Source organism: Macaca nemestrina, chromosome 6 (genome assembly GCF_043159975.1).
Source record: "Macaca nemestrina isolate mMacNem1 chromosome 6, mMacNem.hap1, whole genome shotgun sequence".
NCBI lineage: Eukaryota > Metazoa > Chordata > Mammalia > Primates > Cercopithecidae > Macaca > Macaca nemestrina.
The window spans coordinates 98,449,830-98,472,556 of record NC_092130.1 but is presented as its reverse complement, the minus strand read 5'-3'; the positions used below and the strand labels follow the sequence as shown (position 1 = coordinate 98,472,556).

The 22,727-nt window shown below is 43.1% G+C and overlaps 1 protein-coding gene across 4 annotated transcripts in view; it reads right to left on the bottom strand.

Annotated features, from left to right (window-relative positions):
* Window positions 1-1,321: 1,321 nt before the first annotated feature.
* Window positions 1,322-22,727, bottom strand: part of LOC105475098 (LHFPL tetraspan subfamily member 2) — a 162,953-nt gene continuing 141,547 nt past the window's right edge. For all 4 annotated transcript variants that reach the window (XM_011730095.3, XM_011730094.3, XM_024790778.2 and 1 more), the window contains one exon: window positions 1,322-5,274. In XM_011730095.3, coding sequence (XP_011728397.1) covers window positions 5,018-5,274 — 257 coding nt within the window. In that variant the 3' untranslated portion in view covers window positions 1,322-5,017. The remainder of the gene's footprint in view (window positions 5,275-22,727) is intronic.

Here is a 22,727-nt window from a genome sequence, read left to right as displayed (position 1 = left end):
GGTTTTGGTTTCACTACTTCCTCTTTTTGTATGCTTTTATCTGTGTCCTGTGTACCTTAGTAAAATTGGCAGTTTATGTCTGCAAGACTTATCTTGCACAGTTGTTCAGGGTAAGGAGAGGAAGTTGAACAAGGAAGAAGATAGTAGTAGGAGCAGCAGGGGGATGGCTCTGCCAAATGACTCAGCTGCTAGTGAGGGCCTCTGAAATAAAGTTATTGGTTCTTACTGCTTTGAAGAGTAAAGTTTGCTTTGATGCCTTACCCTTCATTGTGTGAGGGTTGAAAAAGATTGTTTGAAACTACTGAAATAATATCCACATAAAATGTCCATGTTAGTAAGGACTGTTCTAAGTGGTTGTTTGGTTAAGCAAAAACTTTAAGGGGGTGTAGGTGTAATTTGAATGCAGAATGTTCCAGGAAGATCAGTGTGGAAAGTGGACCTAGTAGCAGAATTGCTAGATAACAACTAAGGATGGGAAGTGGGGGAAGCACATGGGAGGGTTCCCCAGCTTCTGCCATTCTCGGTGGATTAAATTTTGGAGAGTATAGTAACAGCTGAAAAAGCAATGGAAATGTTCTAATTTTTCTTGGGTTATTCAAATCATGATTATTTGGAAAACCGTGTGTGGTTTTTTAAAACTGATGTGGGTAACTTTGTCAGCTTTTATTTTTATTAGAAACCAGAACATAAATGTAATTTCAACTGTCATAGGCCCTAGATCAGGGGAAGAAATTGCCTTTTTTTTTTTTTTGGTATGAAATAATGCTTCATGGGATACAGGGAGTTGAAAGAGTTGAGAAGGGTATTTAGTGTCATTCTTGAGTTTATAAATTAGAATTCCACCTATTCTGGATGAGGCTTTTTATGGCCAGGATTACCTTCAGGAAACATGGATGTGGAATGGCACCATATCATTGGCTTTTATTTTTAGGGTTGTTGTTGGAAGAGGAGGATGTGTCTTTCAGTTAACTTTTCCCCGTTGTCATTGTTACATATTTATGTTTGAAAATTCCTTTTTAATGGAGCATTTTCATATTTCATAGCTTTACTTTATAATACTTGAGATGTTTTTTCCTATTTATAATTGTGTTGATGCTTCTTCAAGGAAGAAATACGTACTTGACATTAAAGATAACACAGATAGGGACATATATGTTACTAGTGAATGGAATAGTTTAAAATACCTGAATATCTTTTTTCCATTCATCAATATTACATGTAAGCTAGTTAAAATAAATGTTGACTGATTTATAGGTATTTTCTTGATCAGATTATACACATCATATTGAAGCCAGTATACTCAGACTTGAAAGAATAAGAATGAATTTGCAAAATCTGGTTTAATTAAGATCTGGGGAGGGGAGCACATTGTGAAAATACATATGCACAGGAACCGAATCAATGCTAGACAAACAATGTATTAGTTTACAATATAATAGGATAACTACAAGTTTGAAGGCTCAAATTGAGTCCATCAGCTGTAAATACAATTTTATATTTGGCTCAAGTGGCTGTTGAATATCAAATGGTGCTGAGTTCCTCCATAGCACCTAATGACCCCCTCAGCCTTGGAAGGAGTTTCACCACAGTCTCGGAAGAAATCCCAGTCGTGCCTTTAACTCTTTTGGCCCTTGGGAGTCATTGCAACCCCAATACAAATGCCGGCCAGGGATTTCCAGTGGCCACAAGTTATTGCACAGAGAGGTCTGTTCTAAGCCAGACTCTTACAGCTAAGGAGGTGTGAGATTAGCCCTTAAATAGTGGTCTAGCATTAGCATGGTCTATAAAAGCATGTTAAGAAATAGCTCCTCAGTGATTATGTACCAGCTACTAGTTATCTTACTAAGAGAAAAGGCAACATGGCAGCTTCACATTTCACATGAAAGACTAGCATTAACTGGGCCTGGCTTGCTGGCTTAACCTTGACATATGCTAGTGATTATTTTAGACCCAGGAGAAAATGATTTCATACCAGTCTTTTCTTCACATAAGATTTGTGTAGCATTAAAATTATAGATTACTGAATAAGCCATGAAGGCAAAAATGTGGAACTCTCCTTTGCCAAAACAGAAACATCCCTGTTTTGACTCCTGTCCAGTTTCCAAAACAACAAAACATACATACACCTTTGTTATTGCACATCTTTCACACGAACTTGTGTATGTATAATATACATATATATTTTTAAATATGCTACACATAAAAGACTATGGCACTTTACAGAATATATGTTTAACAAAGATCGTTACACCACAGATGTTTGAAAACTATAAAAAACCCTTACACAATTAATGCAACATTGTTTGAATTATCAGCACACAGGTTTAAAAAATCCACAGAATCCAAGGCAAATATTTCTGCCTCAGAGTTCACTGAGAAGCGCAGCCCATCCCATCCTGTCATGAGACTTTCTTTAAGCACAAATTCAGGCAAAATAAATAAGACTATCCTGGTAGTAATAATGGTCCTATTTATTAGAAAAATAAGTGTGGGCCAACAATCTATTTTTAACATTTCTTTCTAGCATATTCCTCATACCCAGTGGTTTTTAAACAGCTGTGTGGAAGAGTATGGTTTAGACTTGCATGATATTAGATGGTCCTTTCACCCCAAGCCTGGCTAATGAATTCAAGGTTTAAAAGTCCCAACATTACCTTTTTACTATTTACTCAGTGTTTAGGTAGTTTTTAGTGGTTTGGGGTTTTGTGTGTGTGCATACCTGTGCTTTTGTCTTCTGTGTGTTCAAATTAATAACATAAACACTGTCAAGTGACTTTATTATGGCCAAGAAGTCACACTCCCTTGTGACTGTTTCCAGGTTGATCTAGAGGTACACTGCCGCCTTAGCCAAAAAGCAGGTGATGGACATGCTCGGAGGATCCTCTGAGCTTAGGACACTGAGATTGTAAACCTACTGTCAGAAAATGGTTTCTCTATCCCAGAAAGAAAAAAAAAAAAAGTGAGTCTTCTGATAAGTTTATGGAAAAATTTTGTGTTTTCCATCAAGATCTGTCTGATGAATGGGATTGCTTTTAATGAAAATTATTGCCAAGGTTTGAGACGTGGTTAGAACATTATAAATGTACACACAGAGACAGGAGCTTTGTCCAGTGGCTCCTCCAGCCTCTTTCTGGGTGGTGGTAGAGAGATGGTTAATGTTTCCTAGGCTGCTATGAAAATACCCGTTTTTTTTCTTTACCAAAATCACAGGATTTATATCTCGCTCACTTTGAATTTTGGTTCAGGAATGGGAAACTCATTAAGGCCTAACAAACACCTCCTACCCCTTTTGCCCTTAGCCCTTATCTGTGAGATAAGATGGTTTCTCATATAGGCCCAAAACCAGAATGCAGTAAAACTTTCGTTGTCCCTTTCCATCTCTGTGTAATTATCTGTTCTGCACCACCATATGGTGCTTTAGACTCAGACAGCTTTAACATGATTCACTTGGGGCAAGGCTGCAAAATCTGAACCAGGGTTGTATAGCTGGTAGCACTTAACACACAATACCTTGTCCACAGAAGGTACTTTTTCAAAACAAAGTCCTCAAGCGAGCAGATTAATGAACCCAAAGACCTACACTTTTTCCCCTTCCAGAAATCTCTTAAAGTGCTAAGGAGTGTTTCTGTATCATGATACAATTTTGAAGCTCCCATAATGTCAGAGTAGCTTGTTTCTGCGATGCCCTGGTCATTCTGAGATACTATCTTCCTGAATCAGTGATATTCGTAATTAGGAAAGTAGTTTAAAAGCCCCTGAATCCTTATTCATAGTGGTATTTGATTCTTTTTGTAAACAGGTGTAGGCAGTGCTGTGACCTTGATCTAGCTCCTCTTTTTGAATTAACTTTGTCCTCTGTACTTTCCTGGAATTAATTAAAGTCTCAGCTGCATTCTTCAGTTGCAGCAATTTAATGTTATCTCAGTCTGCGTTCAGGATCAACACCAGTAACTACAAAAACTTAACTCCCACAACTAGCTTCTTTTTGTTGTAGAATGCCATTCTCCTACTGTCGGGATTGGAAATAGAGCTGACTACAGCACGGTCACCAAACAGGGAGGAAAGGGCTCCCCGCAAGTGCCGAGATTCTGGCAAGTCCTCCCAGTGAACATCTGAATGAGCCGCAGCTGGCTTGGAGACCTCAGCCCCTGGAAGGAGGAAACAGAGTGAGGTTTCCTTTTGGCAGTCAAAGCACAATCCTAACCTTAGGAGAAAAACATGTGATCTCCAGAAGAGGACACTGGGCCAGAACTGGTGCTAGCCTGGCTGCTGGGAAGAGGAAAAAATATGTCTTCACTAGCAAGATTTCGTATTTATTTTTGTTCTCATATGATTGTATAGGTCCTTATTGTTTCTTTACTCAAATTTCTAAAATCTCTGGAGTGACAGTTCAGTTGATCCACCTTACCCTAGGATTCAGGCTAGAATAAGTTCCACAGCATGACTCCACACCACCCCTGCTGACCCCTTTGGTCAGCTAAGCAAAAGACAGTATCTTGCTGTGCCCTTTAGCAAACACATCCTGTCCCCAGTAAAATTTATAGTTTTTTGTTCGTCTCCAACTGAGATGGCCTTGAAAGAACAGAGGAAAACAAAAACTCCAACCCAAAACCCCATTCTGAGGCAGAGATGCTCACAAACAAGCAGCGTTGGAGCAGAAGCAGCCTGCAAATCTGGCGGATGGTCTCTTCCTTTACCAGAGAAACTGCTGCCCTAATGATTTACATTATTATCCTTCATTGAACCTGGGGGAGATGGAGCCTGACAGAACTTGGTAACTCCAGGTCAGGGATTATATACTATTTTCATGTTCCATTCCTTATGTCCACTGCAGACCGCACGTCCAGTAACTTTGCGTAGCTGGATGTGGCCTCTCACTGGTCCTGTTTAAGCCTCGGGCTGTGGAACGTGGCTTTGGTAGGTAAAGGTTGGTTCTCCACTTGACTCAAATGATGAAACTGTGAACTGTTTCACAAGATTACTCAAGGGAGAAAATGGCATTAATGTCTTTTCCAAACTAAAGGAGGCAGATCAGGTTTTTCCCCTCTTCAATTTCTTCCTGTACTTTGTCACTGGAGGTTGCAATTTCTGCTTGTGCGGAGAAGACAGCACAGATGAAAGTGAGGACTGTGCCCCCGATGGCGGTATAAAAGGCCCAGCCCAAGGAGCAGTCTCCAGGTTTGTAGGCAGATGCATAATGTCCACAGTAGTCTATGGCCTTCTGGCAACCCCAGCCAGCAGGGTAGAGTATCAAACCAAGGATAAGGAATAGACCTGCAGAACAAAAGAGAAAACAGGTTAGAAAATCCCCATGGTGCTACACTGTCCAGATCTGATGTAATTGTTACTTGATTTGCTTGCTTTGGGCAAGGGCATCTATTCTGCAACAGAAAGTGTTGGGACTGTTTCATGCAACTAATGTGACCTGATCAAGAAATAACACATTATTAGAAATATTTTCAGCCACTTTTTTACATGTTGGAATGTGAATCCACTAAAAATTTCTCTTCTAGAAAAGCAAATTGTTACTTTTCTTCTTCTTAAGACAGAGTCTCAATCTGTTGCCCAGGCAGGAGTACAGTGGTGCAACTGTAGCTCACTGCACTTGAACTCCTGGGTTCAAGCTATCCTCCTGCCTCAGCCTCCCAAGTAGCTGGGATTACAGGCACCCACCACCACACCTGGCTAAGTTTTCGTTTAAGTAGAGATGAGGTCTTGCTATGTTGCCTAGGCTGGTCTCAAACTCCTAAGCTCAAGTGATCCTCCCACCTCGGCCTCCACCATTCGTGGCCAACTTGTTACTATGTATTCCCACAGGGCTTTTGGTGCACTGAGCATTTCTCTTTTGGTCTAAGGCAGATGTTGGCAAACTAAGGCCCTGAAGCCAAATGTAGGTTTACAAGTAAAGTTTTATTGGAACACAGCTGCAGTCATTTTTGGATGCCTACGACTGCTTTGCTATGGTCTGCAAAACCTAAAATATTTACTGTCTTTCTGCAGAACGCGTTCGCCAACTCCTGGTATAAGCAAAATTCACACACAACCACCTGATGTCAGCCTGATTAAATGCAAGAGCAAGGGCCAAGAGGGAGACCAGGTCTTTACCTGATTTGTTACAAATTGCAAACTTTGTAAGGACTTTCTGTCTGTGTACTTTTAAGAGAGTAGACACTAATAAGCTTTACTTCCATTCTGCTGACCCTACTACCTTGTAATTTTAAACACCTATTTTCCTGTTCTTCACAGCATTACTGCTCACTATATAACCAGAATGCATCACTTGAGTTATTTTTCATGCCTAGTCCCACCAGAGCTAGGACTAGGGTGAGGCACAAAAGGAGTCGCTTGCTGACCCTCAGGTATCAGCCCTGTGCCTACAGTGGGTGCCTCACCCTGGCTGCCAGTCACAAGACAACAGCTCCTCCCAAAAAAGCCAGAGGCCTGAAATGACAAAAGCAGCCTAGGCCCTCCAGATTTTACTCAGCAAAACTTTAAAACTTTCTTGGTAACAAATCTTTAGGCCAGGTGCAGTGGCTCACGGCTGTAATCCCAGCACTATGGGAGGCTGAGGTGGGTGGATCACGAGGTCAAGAGAGTGAGACCATCCTGGTCAACATGGTGAAACCCCGTCTCCACTAAAAATACAAAAATTAGCTGGGTGTGGTGGCATGCCTGTAGTCCCAGCTACTCGGAAGGCTGAGGCAAGAGAAGCGCTTGAACCTGGGAGGTGGAGGTTGCAGTAAGCTGAGATCGTCCAGCCTGGCAAAAGAGTGAGACTCCGTCTCAAAAAAAAAAAGAAAAAAAAAATATGTATTTATATTTATATATAGATACATTTTAAAGGCCTTTATTTCACCTGCAAGATACTGCAAGAGGAGGAAGAGGGCTTTATCCTATGTGGAGGGGAAAAATGTTTTCTATGGAAAATTCAACCTATGTAATCAAGAATGCTTGATTACAAAGTTCCCACTTTTTAGATACCTGGGAATATCAATTCTACACTTATTAATTAATCTTGACTCTGAGTTCTGTTTCTTTACCTACCTTGACTGAAATTCTCTGGGTTTATCCCACCAAAGCTTCTAAGTCATTTACAGCAACTTCCCCACAAAGAAAACATGACTGACTTTATGGCAGTATGAGGCTTGAAGGAAGACTGGGCACAGTGTGTCAACCCACACATCACAACTTTGATAGTGGTCTTCATCCTATGATGGTGTCCAGCTTGGCATGTTACTACCAGGGCATTTGGGATCTCAGTGTCCCCACCCCATCACATTGTTCTTCTCAGATGGCCTCAAGGGACTTTGTAGCAGGGGTGGAGTAGAGGGAATCCATTCAGATGCTGTCTGAAGAGGGGTGATTCACAAGGAAGTCTTTCTAACCCCATGGCCCCCTCTACAGATCTGAGTGGTGGGAACCCAAGAGGCAATGAGTTGTAGCAAGGAAATGTGATTGGTGCTGGGAAGATGAAGTGAAGCTGGACAGAGGCTGTAAGAAATGACCAGCAGCCAGTGCAGACTCTTGGTCCTCCAGAATATGGAAGGTCCTGAACCAGCAATGAAAGGGTAGAAATCAAGCAGCAGAAAAGACCCCATAGTCTAGTGCAAGGGCAGGAGGCTAGAACACAAACCAGAAATATGGTGGACCACAGCAGAGACTCACCAAATTAAGAGGTGATTCTGTTAATAGTGACGAGCTCTGACTTTAGAGTTTGAATCCAGGCTCTGCCCTCTTTGGGCTGAGTGACTGACGTATGATTCTTCACCTGTAGAATGGACTAATCCATCACTTATAGGTGGCTGTGAATCATGAAGTCTGTTCTACCATTGTAACAAAACTGGAAACAGACAAGCAGCCTGAACACAGGTCACGCCCTTGGCAGGCCCCTCCCACACAGAAGCAGACCAGCTTTTGTTAAGGGCATATTTTGAGAAGTATAATTTGGGGAGAGAAGAGACCCCCAGGCTACACTTTAGTACTCTTGAAAAAATATTCTCCATCTGAACAGAAGTTTATTCAGCTGAGATCTAAAATGATTTAACCAATTCTTAAATATTTCTAAGGCCTATAATAAACCCCAATTACTCTTGTCTGCATCCCACTTTGTTCCCTATGAAGTACCCCACTAGGTATGATGGGGACGTTAATAGTTTTCTTCCTCCAGGTCCTAAGGTGCCACTCTGGTGTACCGTCCCTGGGCCTTCTGTACAATGTCCCGCAGCCCAGCATGCAAAGGTGTTTTTGGGTGTGCTGCAGCCTCTGCCCTAAAGCTCGGAGTGCAGGCCTGAGGTGGAGCAGCATTAGCTGCTCTTTCCTTTAAAAGATCAAGTGTTCATATGTTTTGTTCCAATTCAACATTAACTGTATGTTTCATTTGTATTATATGTGGCTTAAATGTAAAATGAATGCATTTTATTATTTTTTATTATACTTTAAGTTCTAGGGTACGTGTGCACAACGTGCAGGTATGTTACATATGTATACATGTGCCATATTGGTGTGCTGCACCCATCAACTCATCATTTACATTACGTATATCTCCTAATGCTATCCTTCTCCCCCGCCCCCCACAATAGGACCCGGTGTGTGATGATTCCCTTCCTATGTCCAAGTGATCTCATTGTTCAATTCCCACCTATGAGTGAGAACATGCGGTGTTTAGTTTTCTGTTCTTGAGATAGTTTGGTGAGAATGATGGCTTCCAGCTGCATCCATGTCCCTACAAAAGACACGAACTCATCCTTTTTTAATGGCTGCATAGTATTCCATGGTGTATATGTGCCACATTTTCTTAATCCAGTCTGTCACTGATGGACATTTGGGTTGATTCCAAGTCTTTGCTAGTGTGAATAGTGCCGCAATAAACATACGTGTGCATGTGTCTTTACAGCAGCATGACTTATAATCCTTTGGGTATATCCCCAGTAGTGGGATGGCTGGGTCAAATGGTATTTCTAGTTCTAGATCCTTGAGGAATCGCCACGCTGTTTTCCACAATAGTTGAACTAGTTTACAGTCCCACCAACAGTGTAAAAGTGTTCCTATTTCTCCACATCCTCTCCAGCACCTGTTGTTTCCTGATTTTTTAATGATTGCCATTCTAACTGGTGTGAGATGGTATCTCATTGTGGTTTTCATTTGCATTTCTCTGATGGCCAGTGATGATGAGCATTTTTTCATGTGTCTGCTCTCTTCTTTTGAGCAGTGTCTGTTCATATCCTTTGCCCACTTTTTGATGGGGTTGTTTTTTTCTTGTAAATTTGTTTGAGTTCTTTATAGGTTCTGGATATTAGCCCTTTGTCAGATGAGTAGATTGCAAAACTTTTCTCCCATTCTGTAGGTTGCCTGTTCACTCTGATGGTAGTTTCTTTTGCTGTGCACAACCTCTTTAATTAGATCCCATTTATCAATTTTGGCTTTTGTTGCCATTGCTTTTGATGTTTTAGACATGAAGTCCTTGCCCATGCCTATGTCCTGAATGGTATTACCTAGGTTTTCTTCTAGGGTTTTTATGGTTTTAGGTCTAACATTTAAGTCTCTAATTCATCTTGAATTAATTTTCATATAGGGAGTAAGGAAAGGATCCAGTTTTAGCTTTCTACTTATGGCTAGTCAATTTTCACAGCACCATTTATTAAATAGGGAATCCTTTCCCCATTTCTTGTTTTTGTCAGGTTTGTCAAAGAGAAGATGGCTGTAGATGTGTGGTATTATTTCTGAGGGCTCTGTTCTGTTCCATTGGTCTATATCTCTGTTTTGGTACCAGTACCATGCTGTTTTGGTCACTGTAGCCTTGTAATATAGTTTGAAGTCAGGTGGAGTGATGCCTCCAGCTTTGTTCTTTTGGCTTAGGATTGTCTTGGCAACGTGGGGTCTTTTTTGGTTCCATATGAACTTTAAAGCGGTTTTTTCCAATTATGTGAAGCAACTCATTGGTAGCTTAATGGGGATGGCATTGAATCTATAAATTACCTTGGGCAGTATGGCCATTTTCACGATATTGATTCTTCCTATCCATGAGCATGGTATGTTCTTCCATTTGTTTGTGTCCTCCTCTATTTCACTGAGCAGTGGTTTGTAGTTCTCCTTGAAGAGGTCCTTTACATCCCTTGTAAGTTGGATTCCTAGGTGTTTTATTCTCTTTGAAGCAATGTGAATGGGAGTTCATTCATGATTTGGCTCTCTGTTTGTCTGTTACTGGTGTATAAGAATGCTTGTGATGTTTGCACATTGATTTTGTATCCTGAGACTTTGCAGAAGTTGCTTTATCAGCTTAAGGAGATTTTGGGCTGAGACAATGGGGTTTTCTAAATATACAATCATGTCATCTGCAAACAGCAACAATTTGACTTCCTCTTTTCCTGAATACCCTTTCTTTCTTTCTCTTGCCCGATTGTCCTGGCCAGAACTTCCAACACTATGTTGAACAGGAGTGGTGACAGAGGGCATCCCTGTCTTGTGCCAGTTTTCAAAAGGAATGCTTCCAGTTTTTGCCCATTCAGTGTGATACTGGCTGTGGGTCTGTCATAAATAGCTCTTATTATTTTGAGATATGTTCCATCAATACCGAATTTATTGAGAGTTTTTAGCATGAAGGGCTGTTGAATTTTGTCAAAGGCCTTTTCTGCATCTATAAGGAGATAATCATGTGGTTTTTGTCTTTGGTTCTGTTTATATGCTGCATTATGTTTATTGATTTGCGTATGTTGAACCAGCCTTGCATCCCAGGGATGAATCCAACTTGATCATGGTGGATAAGCTTTTTGATGTGCTGCTGGATCCGGTTTGCCAGTATTTTATTGAGGATTTTTGCATCGATGTTCATCAGGGATATTGGTCTAAAATTCTCTTTTTTTGTTGTGTCTCTGCCAGGCTTTGGTATCAGGATGATATTGGCCTTGTAAAATGAGTTAGGGAGGATTCCCTCTTTTTCTATTGATTGGAATAGTTTCAGAAGGAATGGTACCAGCTCCTCCTTGTACCTCTAGTAGAATTCAGCTGTGAATCCGTCTGGTCCTGGACTTTTTTTGGTTGGTAGGCTATTAACTATTGCCTCAATTTCAGAGCCTGCTATTGGTCTATTCAGGGATTCAACTTCTTCCTCGTTTAGTCTTGGGAGAGTGTAAGTGTCCAGGAAATTATCCATTTCTTCTAGGTTTTCTAGTTTATTTGCGTAGAGGTGTTTATAGTATTCTCTGATGGTAGTTTGTATTTCTGTGGGGTCGGTGGTGATATCCCCTTTATCATTTTTTTATTGCGTCTATTTGATTCTTCTCTCTTTTCTTATTAGTCTTGCTAGTGGTCTATCAATTTTGTTGATCTTTTCAAAAAACAGCTCCTGGATTCATTGATTTTTTTTTTGGAGGGTTTTTTGTGTCTCTATCTCCTTCAGTTCTGCTCTGATCTTAGTTATTTCTTGCCTTCTGCTAGCTTTCGAATGTGTTTGCTCTTGCTTCTCTAGTTCTTTTAATTGTGATTTTAGGGTGTCAATTTTAGATCTTTCTTGCTTTCTCTAGTGGGCATTTAGTGCTATAAATTTCCCTCTACACACTGCTTTAAATGTGTCCCAGAGATTCTGGTATGTTGTATCTTTGTTCTCATTGGTTTCAAAGAACATCTTTATTTCTGCCTTCATTTCGTTACGTACCCAGTAGTCATTCAGGAGCAGGTTGTGCAGTTTCCATGTAGTTGAGCGGTTTTGATTGAGTTTCTTAGTCCTGAGTCCTAGTTTGATTGCACTGTGGTCTGAGAGATAGTTTGTTATAATTTCTGTTCTTTTACATTTGCTGAGGAGTGCTTTACTTCCAACTATGTGGTCAATTTTGGAATCAGTGCGAAGTGGTGCTGAGAAGAATGTATATTCTGTTGATTTGGGGTGGAGAGTTCTGTAGATGTCTATTAGGTCCGCTTGGTGCAGAGCTGAGTTCAATTCCTGGATATCCTTGTTAACTTTGTCTTGTTGATCTGTCTAATGTTGACAGTGGGGTGTTAAAGTCTCCCATTATTATTGTATGGGAGTCTACGTCTCTTTGTAAGTCTCTAAGTACTTGCTTTATGGATCTGGGTGCTCCTGTATTGGGTCTATATATATATTTAGGATAGTTAACTCTTCCTGATGAATTGATCCCTTTACCATTATGTAATGGCCTTCTTTGTCTCTCTTGATCTTTGATGGTTTAAAGTCTGTTTTATCAGAGACCAGGATTGCAACCCCTGCCTTTGTTTTCCATTTGCTTGGTAGATCTTCCTCTATCCCTTTATTTTGAGCCTATGTGTGTCTCTGCATGTGAGGTGGGTCTCCTGAATACAGCAAACTGATGAGTTTTGACTCTTTATCCAATTTGCCAGTCTGTGTCTTTTAATTGGACCATTTAGTCCATTGACATTTAAGGTTAACATTGTTATGTGTGAACTTGATCCTGTCATGATGATATTAACTGGTTATTTTGCTCACTAGTTGATGCAGTTTCTTCCTAGCATCGATTGACTTTACATTTTAACATGTTTTTGCAATGGCTGGTACCTGTTGTTCCTTTCCATGTTTAGTGCTTCCTTCAGGATCTCCTGTAGGGCAAGCCTGGTGGTGACAAAATCTCTAAGCATTTGCTTGTCTGTAAAGGATTGTATTTCTCCTTCACTTATGAAACTTAGTTTGGCTGGATATGAAATTCTGGGTTGAAAATTCTTTTCTTTAACAATGTTGAATATTGACCCCCACTCTCTTCTGGCTTGTAGAGTTTCTGTGAGAGATCTGCTGTTAGTCTGATGGGCTTCCCTTTGTGTGTAACCTGACCTTTCTCTCTGGCTGCCCTTAAGATTTTTTCCTTCATTTCAACTTTGGTGAATCTGACAATTATGTGTCTTGAAGTTGCTCTTCTTGAGGAGTACCTTTGTGGCTTTCTCTGTATTTCCTGAATTTGAATGTTGGCCTGCCTTACTAGGATGGGGAAGTTCTCCTGGATGATATCCTGCAGAGTGTTTTCCAGCTTGGTTCCATTTTCTCCGTCACTTTCAGACACACCAATCAGATGCAGATTTGGTCTTTTCACATAGTCCCGCATTTCTTGGAGGCTTTGTTCATTTCTTTTTACTCTTTTTTCTCTACACTTCTCTTCTCGCTTCATTTCATTCATTTGATCTTCAATCGCTGATACTCTTTCTTCTAGTTGTTCGAGTTGGTTACTGAAGCTTGTGCATTTGTCACGTAGTTCTCGTGTTACGGTTTTCATCTCTATCAGTTCTTTTAAGATCTTCTCTGCATTGATTATTCTAGTTATCCATCCATTCTTTTTTTCAAGGTTTTTTGTTTCTTTGCGCTGGGTACGTAATTCCTCCTTTAGCTCTGAGAAGTTTGACTGAAGCCTTCTTCTCTCAACTCGTCAAAGTCATTCTCCATCCAGCTTTGTTCTGTTGCTGGTGATGAACTGCATTCCTTTGGAGGGGGAGATGCACTCTGATTTTTTGAATTTCCAGCTTTTCCCCCATCTTTGTGGTTTTATCTGCCTTTGGTCTTTGATGATGGTGACGTACTGATGGGGTTTTGGTGTGTGTGTCCTTTCTGTTAGTTTTCCTTCTAACAGTCAGGACCCTCAGCTGTAGGTCTGTTGGAGTTTGCTTGAGGTCCACTCCAGACCCTGTTTGCCTGGGTATCAGCAGCAGAGGCTGCAGAAGATAGAATATTGCTGAACAGCTAGTGTTGCTGTCTGATTCTTGCTCTGGAAGCTTCGTCTCAGGGGTGTACCCCGCCGTGTGAGGTGTGAGGTATCGGTCTGCACCTAGTAGGAGATGTCTTCCAGTTAGGCTACTCAGGGGTCAGGGACCCACTTGAGCAGGCAGTCTGTCCGTTCTCAGATCTCAACCTCTGTGCTGGGAGATCCACTGCTCTCTTCAAAGCTGTCCGACAGTGGCATTTACCTCTGCCGAGGTTTCTGCTGCTTTTTGTTTAGCTATGCCCTGTCCCCAGAGGAGGAGTCTACAGAGGCAGGCCGGCCTCCTTGAGCTGTGGTGGGCTCTACCCAATTCGAGCTTCCTGGCGGCTTTACCTACTTAAGCCACAGCAATGGTGGACGCCCCTCCCCCAGCCTCGCTGCCACCTTGCAGTTAGATCTCAGACTGCTGTGCTAGCAATGAGGGAGGCTCTGTAGGCATGCGACCCTCTGGGCCAGATGTGGGATATAATCTCCTAGTGTGCTGTTTGCTAAGACCCTTGGTAAAGTGCAGTATTAGGGTGGGAGTTACCCGATTTTCCAGGTGTTGTGTGTCTCAATTTCCTTTGGCTAGGAAAAGGAATTCCCTTCCCCCTTGCGCTTCCCAGGTGAGGCAATGCCTCGCCCTGCTTCAGGTCTCGCTGGTCGGGCTGTACCCACGGACCAGTGCCAACTGACACGCCCCAGTGAGATGAACCTGGTACCTCAGTTGAAAATGCAGAAATCGCCCGTCTTCTGTGTCGCTCATGCTGGGAGCTGGAGGCTGGAGCTGTTTCTATTTGGCCATCTTGGGTGTGCCCCCGCATTTTAATATATTAGGACAGAAGACAAAGCATGGAGTTTGCTGTCACATACCGGCTCACCTTGTGCCAGGCTCTGGCTAGTTGTAGGGTGTAAGAAATACCTTAATTTGGCTGTCTTGGGTTCTCTGGGGAAGCAGGCAAGTTTTACATCACTTAATACAATCCTTATTTTTGATAGCATCAGCCTTCTTTCCACGGCGTGCTGAGCCCAACCAGGAGTATTCATCGCCTTGAGGTGCTCCCTTTTCTAATTCCTCAGGTGTGACTGCTGAGGGGCTTCAAGCCATCTTCAAATCTTGTGGCTGCTCCTGGCTCAGTATGTGAATAAAGACAGCAGGGAGACTATTGCTATTGTTTAAATCACATAAGGGTGCCACGCTTGTGAGCCTATGGAAAGCCTCAGCTTGACTATAAGCCCACAGGAAAGTCCATGTGAGAGAGGAATACAAAGCGGGTGAGGTATATCTGCTCCGTGGGTGTGAAGTGCCAACCACACACTGCGACCTGGGCAGCCAGTCCTGACAGGTGCAAGAGCACCTTAGCCTTAGCCCAGGGCTCCATGGAGCAGTGGAGGAAGTTGCCACTATCCACTCTGCCCTGACTGGCGGGCCTCTGCTCCCAGCGCCCATCACAGCTGTTATTGACATAACTAAGACCATGGAATAGGGTTTGAATCCAGGCTCTGCCCTCTATGATTCCTCACCTGTAAAATGGACTAGTGTCTAAGAGAAAATTGGACCTTCAGGTAAGCAAAAATAATTTTTTTAAATCACATCATTTCTTTGGGTATGTAGATAAAGCCTCTTCTACCAAAGGAGTCCCAGCAAGATCAGTGACTCAGGTGTCCCTCTGTGGTGAATGCCACATGTAGTCCTCCCCAAACGAGGTCCACAGTGGGAAGCAAACCAGCCTGGCCCTGGTTCTCCACTGCTCTCAGGCCGAAAGCAGCTTCTGAGCTGAGCCTCAGCAGGAGTTCCTGGGCCCTGAGAAGCATCCCTCAGGCACAGACTTCATCCTAGCAGTCACAAGAAACTGTCAGTAGTTGATAGTGTTTACCTACAAGAATTGTCATTACATACAACTCAACCTACTATTTGATGATTATCCATCTCCATCCTAGACTTTATGCTCCATGAGGGCAGGGATTTTTGTGTATTTAGTTTACTGCTCTAATGTCCGTGTTTAGAATAATGCTGGGCACACAGTAAGCCCTTAATAAAAATTGACAATGTAATTTGCTTTGTAATAAAATATTTCTAAACCACAGTGCCCATGGAGGAAATCAGTAAAATAACTGAGATACCAGTCAATAAGAATGAAATGTGTCTGCAAGAAAGAAAATGGAGACCTTGGGTGGTTGATGTATCCTGTTCTAGGCCTGTGAGCCCCGGGGTTTAAAAGCAGTCTTGTGCCCTGAATTCCAAATGGGCTTGATGATACTAATAAAACAATTAAAATCAATAATTTCTTCAGTGGGCATATCAGACTAAGGCAAGAGAATACAGTAACAGATACGAAGTTTGCTGGAGACTTGGAATGGTTTTTCTGGTACTCAATTTGGAGTACACTCAGGGACTATCAACTTGGTCATAGGTTACGTTCAGAGGCCAAATGGAAGGTAAAGGATGATTTGGACTGGGTTTCACATGACAGCTGAGCGAGAAAATGGTCCGTCTGCTCTCCCTTTGCAGCTATTAAAAAAGCAGTTCCTGAAGTGAGGCCACCCTCTCTGGTAGTCTCTGGGGCCCTGCCATCACCTTGCCCCACTGCACTGTTGTTTTGGGGGTGTGTTTGTGTGTTGTGAAGGGCAATGGAAAAAGGAAGGGACTAGGGCTGTGGGCATTTGTTTTCTTCTGCCTGGCATCTCTACCTGATTCAAGACTGGGTCGCAGCAAGCACAGCTAGGAGGAAGAAGAAATGTGGGGAGAATGACACTGGCCAGCCACCAAAGACAACACAGCCACCATGGAAAGAAGTCATAAGTCACCTGGAGGGGTGGTCACCTCTGCCATGGCTCAACTTGACAGAATGGTGCCCTAGAAGGTAACAATTTTCATAACCTTAAAAGACATCCTCAGCCCCGTGTTCTAACAGCCTCATTGTACCAAGGGTTTAGAAGACATTAGCATCTGTGGGCAATGGGCGGGTCACATGATTCAACCTTATCTGTAGAGGAAAAAAATGAAAAGCTGATGGTCGGTCACTTGGACGGCCCAACAGGTGCCACCTCCAGCTGGAGACAGAGCCTTGACAACCTCACCAATGGTCATAGTATTGCATTGGGATAGCTGGTGCTGGCCCTCCCAATCCGCTGGGCACCAGCCATCCCAACGCAGCACCTGCCACACCCCTCTGCCATTTTCATATTTTCCTCACAGAAGTTTTATCTACCTGTGCAGGAATCTTCAGAGTTTCTTTGGGGAATCTAAACATGTGGTTTGCATTTAACACAAATAATCGGACTGGGGATCTGTGAGGGCAGAGGCTACATTTTATCACTCTGTTCCCAATGCAAATGCAGGAAACATACCAGGAAAAGCCAAGTCACAGTCCTGATTTCCTAGCAACATTTTGCACTGACTGTGATCAGACCAGTCACAAATTTATGTCTTAGGTAAAATTTTAAAATACTGCCCTGGAATCAAATAATGGGATATCAAATACTTTTAATGAAATCCCGTAGGTGGGAAGAAAAGCATTTCCATAGTCCTGCCAGTCCCCCAGTCTGGGGAAGGCTGGATATTGCCGAACACAGTGAGTATTTCACTGGGTCTGAAGGCGACCACATCAGTCTTTCACAGTGAGGGATGCTAGGAATGGAGGAGCCAAGTCTGAACCACAGCTTTTCAGTTGGTGAAGAAGTGGGACAAGGCTCCATGGTTGTTTCACAGCCTTCCCCTGGCTACCCTCCACATCAGTCATGATTGCTACCCTCCTTCACTACCTGCTGGCCAATGGATGGGACTCAAGGTTTCTTGTCTTTTTGGGTCACCAACCATCTGTACAGAAAAAGGCCATTTTTCCTGCCTGAAAAGTGAGCACTACAGGCTGGCTCTTGTTCCATAGAGTAACTGTCTGAAGAAGCGAGTCTTTAGACACCACACTCGCACTTCCCCGTCACACAGGCTTGCAGACTAAATATTAAAGACTAGACCTCAGCTTGCAAAGGAAATTCTAAGAACAGAAACAAAAGAAGGTCACCTGTTACCACTACCAGCCATCTGTGGAGAAGCCACCACTGAGAGAGCCAACACTCAGCACCTTTACTAAGTCGAAATCAAACAGATATTCCACAGCTATGAAATATCTGAACGTCTCCGGAGACAGTTCACAGCAGACAATTGACAGCAGATGTAAAGTACCTCTGATCAACGTGGGCCCCACTTAGGAAGTTCCTGAGCGTGTCCACGGACTGCATGCCATTTGCTTGCCTTCACAGAGCATTTATGGGTGGCCATGGCTGGGTTATAGGAGTGGAATGCTGTAGGGTTTCAGAGGCTGGTGATAGTCAACAATCTGGTCACACTACACACATCACCCTTCCTCGGACAGGGGCCTGTTATTCACAGTGACCCCTTGGATGCTCACGCATCTGGGCATACTCTCCCTCATTCCAATGCAAATGTTGCCTCCACGGGAAATGTTTGTCGCCACTTCCTGCCACATGGTTGTTCTCGTTGTGTTCCCACCTCCTACGGATGTCCCTCTTGAGCTCTTTCTCACTTTTAAAAATTTATTCAATAGCTGTTTACTGAGGGCGTTACTCTCAACCCTGATGATACAACAGTATCGTAGTGGGACTCAGACTCTTGAAGCAGAAAAGCTTTGGTATCTCCCATGCCCAGCGCACTTTGTGACACTTTTTAGGAACTTGGTTATAGGTTAGAGGTTAATTAGAATTGATACTAATTCTAATGAGACATCACAACTTTGCCTTAACATTCAATGATAAACCTGCTAGGTGTATCACACAGCTAGGTCAAGAGTTCATATTCTGTCTTTCAAATAGCCAGCCACTGGCCCTTTAGGAACACAGCAGAAGACCATCTAACTATTAAACATCAATTTCTTTTATAACATTTTCCTGAAAAAAATAAAAAATCCCTCTAGTGTTTAGTGTTGGTCTGCCCTGTGACTCAGAGAGCTGGGGAATCTAGCTAAGTCTGAGCCGCAGCCTTCGCTGACCCAGCACAGCTCACTACAGCATGATGCCCAAGGGCTGGCCGGCCACTAAGTTGCTTCCTGTATTCCATCTGACACAGCTTAGACAGCATCCCAGGCTCTTCAGGGGCACAGCTTCATAAAGTACTGATGGTACTAGAAGAAAGGCAAACTGACAGGATAGTTATTCTCATATGAATTTAAGATAATCAGCCAGTGCTCTGCCTCCCGATGGGAAGCCTCACTGGCTTTTCCTCCTTGGTGTTCTTTCCTGTTCCCTCTTTACCTTTCCAGTCTAAACACGGGGGTGCCCAGGGTTCACTCCTTCCTCCTCCTATCTGCATTCCCCTCCTGATCGCAGTTGGCCCCATGGCTTTAAGTACTACCCCAAGCTGAGTTTTCATTTCCAGTTTTGAACTCCAGATGTGCATATCCAGCTGCCTGCTTGGCCTCCACTGGGATGTCTAGCAAGGCACTTGAAAATTATGTGCAAACCAGGACTCTTGATTTTCATTCCACACTCAAAACGTGTTCTTCACCTTGTCCACCTCATCTCAGCAAATGAGAGTTCAATTCTTAGACATGTGCAGGTGGGAAACCTTGCTATCACCTTTGACTCCTTTCTCAGAAATCCCACGTTACTCTATCGGCAAGCCTGTGGGCCTTCATTCTAGCTGTTCCCTTTGCCTGGAATGCTTTCTCCTATACCCATATGGCTAACTCCTCTGTCTCCTTCAAGGCTGTGGTTAAATCTCCTCAATAAATCCTATCCTAACTCTCTTCAACATTCCCTCTCACTATTCCAGCACACCCCAGCCTCTTACCCGGGCTACACCTTCTCCTGGCTCCTCTACCCTATTGCACACCACCTTTTAACATACTATATAGTTTACTTACTTTGTTTATTGTCTGCCCCCACTAGCTTGAATGTAAACTGCATGAGGACAGGGAACTTTGTGCAGTTTGTTCTTTGTGTCCCAACTGCCTAGAACAAGGTCTGACATGTAACAAGTGCTTAGTAAATATTCACTGATTGAATGGATGAATGAAAAGATAAGGTGATGTGATTATATTACATTTTTAAACAAAGCCATTGTAGAAAGTTCTTGACAAATTTTTGAAATGGCTGGAGGAAAAGCTTCACTTTGCACTTCTGGCCAACAGAACGCCAGCCACACAGTTACTACTGAAACACATGTGCAGACCAAACCACAGGACTGGTCTTTTGCATAACTGCCTGCACTGAAAACCTTCCTGGCTACAGAAAATAGCTGGTTGTTAGGAAATCACATAGAAAAAAGTAGTCACTTGATTAAATGTAATACACTTTCAGGTATCTAGAGACCAGCCTGAGTCTAGGCTCAGATCTCTGAAATTGTTTCCAGCCTGGCCCGGCTGCAGCATGGACAGCTGCCAAGACAGGCCGTGGCTGACCTGTGAGAGCTGGCCAGGCACTGGCCGGGAGAGGAGCAGCACTCGGGAGAAGGACGGGAAAGGACAGGTGAGAGAAGACAAAAGATATGCGGGGGAATGAGGTGATCCGCGGCCACTTGTGAAAGAGGCAGGGTGGTACTTAGCAGCAGTGTGAGCCTGGAGAACGGAAACCACCACTGTGAAGGTACCAGCACTGTGGGCAGAGGATGCACAACTGTTCTGCAGCCCAGGGAAACGCCCACTCCTCCTGGCTGCATCGCAGATCAGCCTCTGAGGCTGGGGGATGAGTCTTCCTGTTCCCAGTAGATGTTTAGAAGTCAGGCCAGCTGTCTCGATCAAGTGTACAACAACTGGGACTGAGTGATAAGCAACATCACTGTGTGTGGTTAACGCTCATCTGTGTGCTTCCCTCTCTTTTCTGTCTACGTTTTTAATCTTTCCCCAAGTCATCTTCCATGCTGATAGTGGGAAGTCATTCTGGCAGCCCCTAACAGCTATTTGTAGGTCAGCAACTGTTGTTAAGTGGAGACATTTTCTCTTTTACAATATCCCAAGGCAAACTGTCGGTCTGAAGGCTGTGCTTTGAGGAGGGCTCATGTATCAGACCACATCCAGTTCCCTCGCCACTGAATTTGCCATTAAGATATACTCTTCCAAAGACCACAGTGTGAGCCTGCAGATTTCCCATGTGCAGGGACTCTGGAGACACTGCAGTACTGATCCTCGCTCACCAAGACAAGAGACACCCTACTTCAGAAGAAAGAGACATACATGACACAATTCAGAATGAATTTCATGGGTAAAAATAATAAAAAGTGGATAACTATCTGGAAAACTATCCAGTAAAAAAAAAACAGAAGTCTCACTGTGACACAGATGCACTTGTCCCATTATAAAAAGCACTGGTCCCAAGACAGGCTGGAGGCCTGAACTGCGATTCCACTGGAAACGCGCTGACCGTGGTAAGGAGTGTTCCTATTCCTCAGTTTCTATGACTCCAGCCCTATCCCCAGCTACACTCAGTGCCTCTTACGCAGTCCCCTACACATATGGCAGTGTCGACCAGCTTTACGTGCCATTTCTGATGCCCATTTCCTTTCTAAGCGTCACTTCTTTGGAAGAACCTTCTGGAAAGGTCTTCTATAGTAAAAATGATAGATTCCAAGTAAAGATGAAATGGAGGTGAAACTATAAACACCTTCCCCCAAATTTATAATATACATTCACAATGGATACTTAAACTCGTGTTGGAAGTTCGTAAAGGTGATTAGAACCCTTTAATAATCATGAAGATAATTTACACTAACAATGGCAGCATTTCATCCTTGTTGAGCACTCTGTGCTAGACATTGGTTAAGCACTTTAACTATAACTCATGCAGTCCTGATAGCAATCCTATGAGGTTGATATTATTAATGTCATTTGACAGATGAGGAAACTGAGGCACAGAAGGGCTAAGTAGGGTTACACAGTTAACGGCAGGACAGGGAACTCAAAATTAGAGAATGTGGCTCGAGTCCACTTCCTGAGCCTTATGCTAGACTGCTGTTTTACTGCAGACCAGAGACTAACTTCCAAGACAAAAACATTTGTCCAACTGAAGAGGGGAGACTGATATGCACTCAAAAGCTGACTTAGTTATATCTACGAGGATGAGAGAGCAGGTGATAAGGAACCATTATCAAGTGAGAAACCACAGGAGTGCCGTGAGGAGTTATGGAGGGGGAAAGACTGCACCAAAACAAAGGTTGCCTAATGTCAAGCAGGTTGACTTGCTAATCCTATTGCAAAACAACAGCAAGATAAAGAAATTCCATCCCCACTATCTCTTCCATTTGATCTGAGTGTCACCAACCTTACCGAAGCATTAGATGCCACTTTGGAATGGCTGCCCTTGGTCCAACCAACTTCTAGAAAGAAGCCTAGTGAACAGGTCAGAACAATTTAAGGTTCACTATGATGTGAACCTTGTACAGAATGTGGAACACCTGTGTGAGCAGAAAACTGCAAACAGCAACAAACCCACTGGACCAGAAGAGGAAAAAAAAAGATCTAAGCAGTAAAATCAACTGACAACTTTAGTTTTTGCTCAGATCTTGTATGCTTGGGAACCATCTGAAATTACAGATCCACTCAGAAAAATAATGCCATCCACAAAATGATCCATAAAAAAACACATCCAAGAAAGCCATCTGTAGCCAATTAGACAAAATCGAGCAATGAGCATCTCAGTCCCAAATCCCTCCTCCAGTAGCTCAGGCCACTGTTCAGCCATCTCGCCTCCTCCAAGCAGCCTTTCTCAGTTCACAGAGCCGATGATCTTTGTCTTGCCTGACTGCCTCCTCACCCCTGAATCCTTGCACCACTATCTGTGATCCAGGGGGTGTTAGTTACACACATAGCATTGAGGGATCTGCTTATTCCTATGTCTGCGTGCAGGGGAAGCTGCTCGTAATCTCAGGCATCTGGCTCTCGTGAAAGCTTGCTTAGAACAACTGTAAACACCAGAGGGTTGGGGGGAAGCAAGATCTCTTCCTTCCACCCAGGAAGAGTTCTGGTTCTGTACCCTACAAGCCCAAATGAAATTAGCAAAGGTATTCAAGCCTGCTTGTCTTCCTCA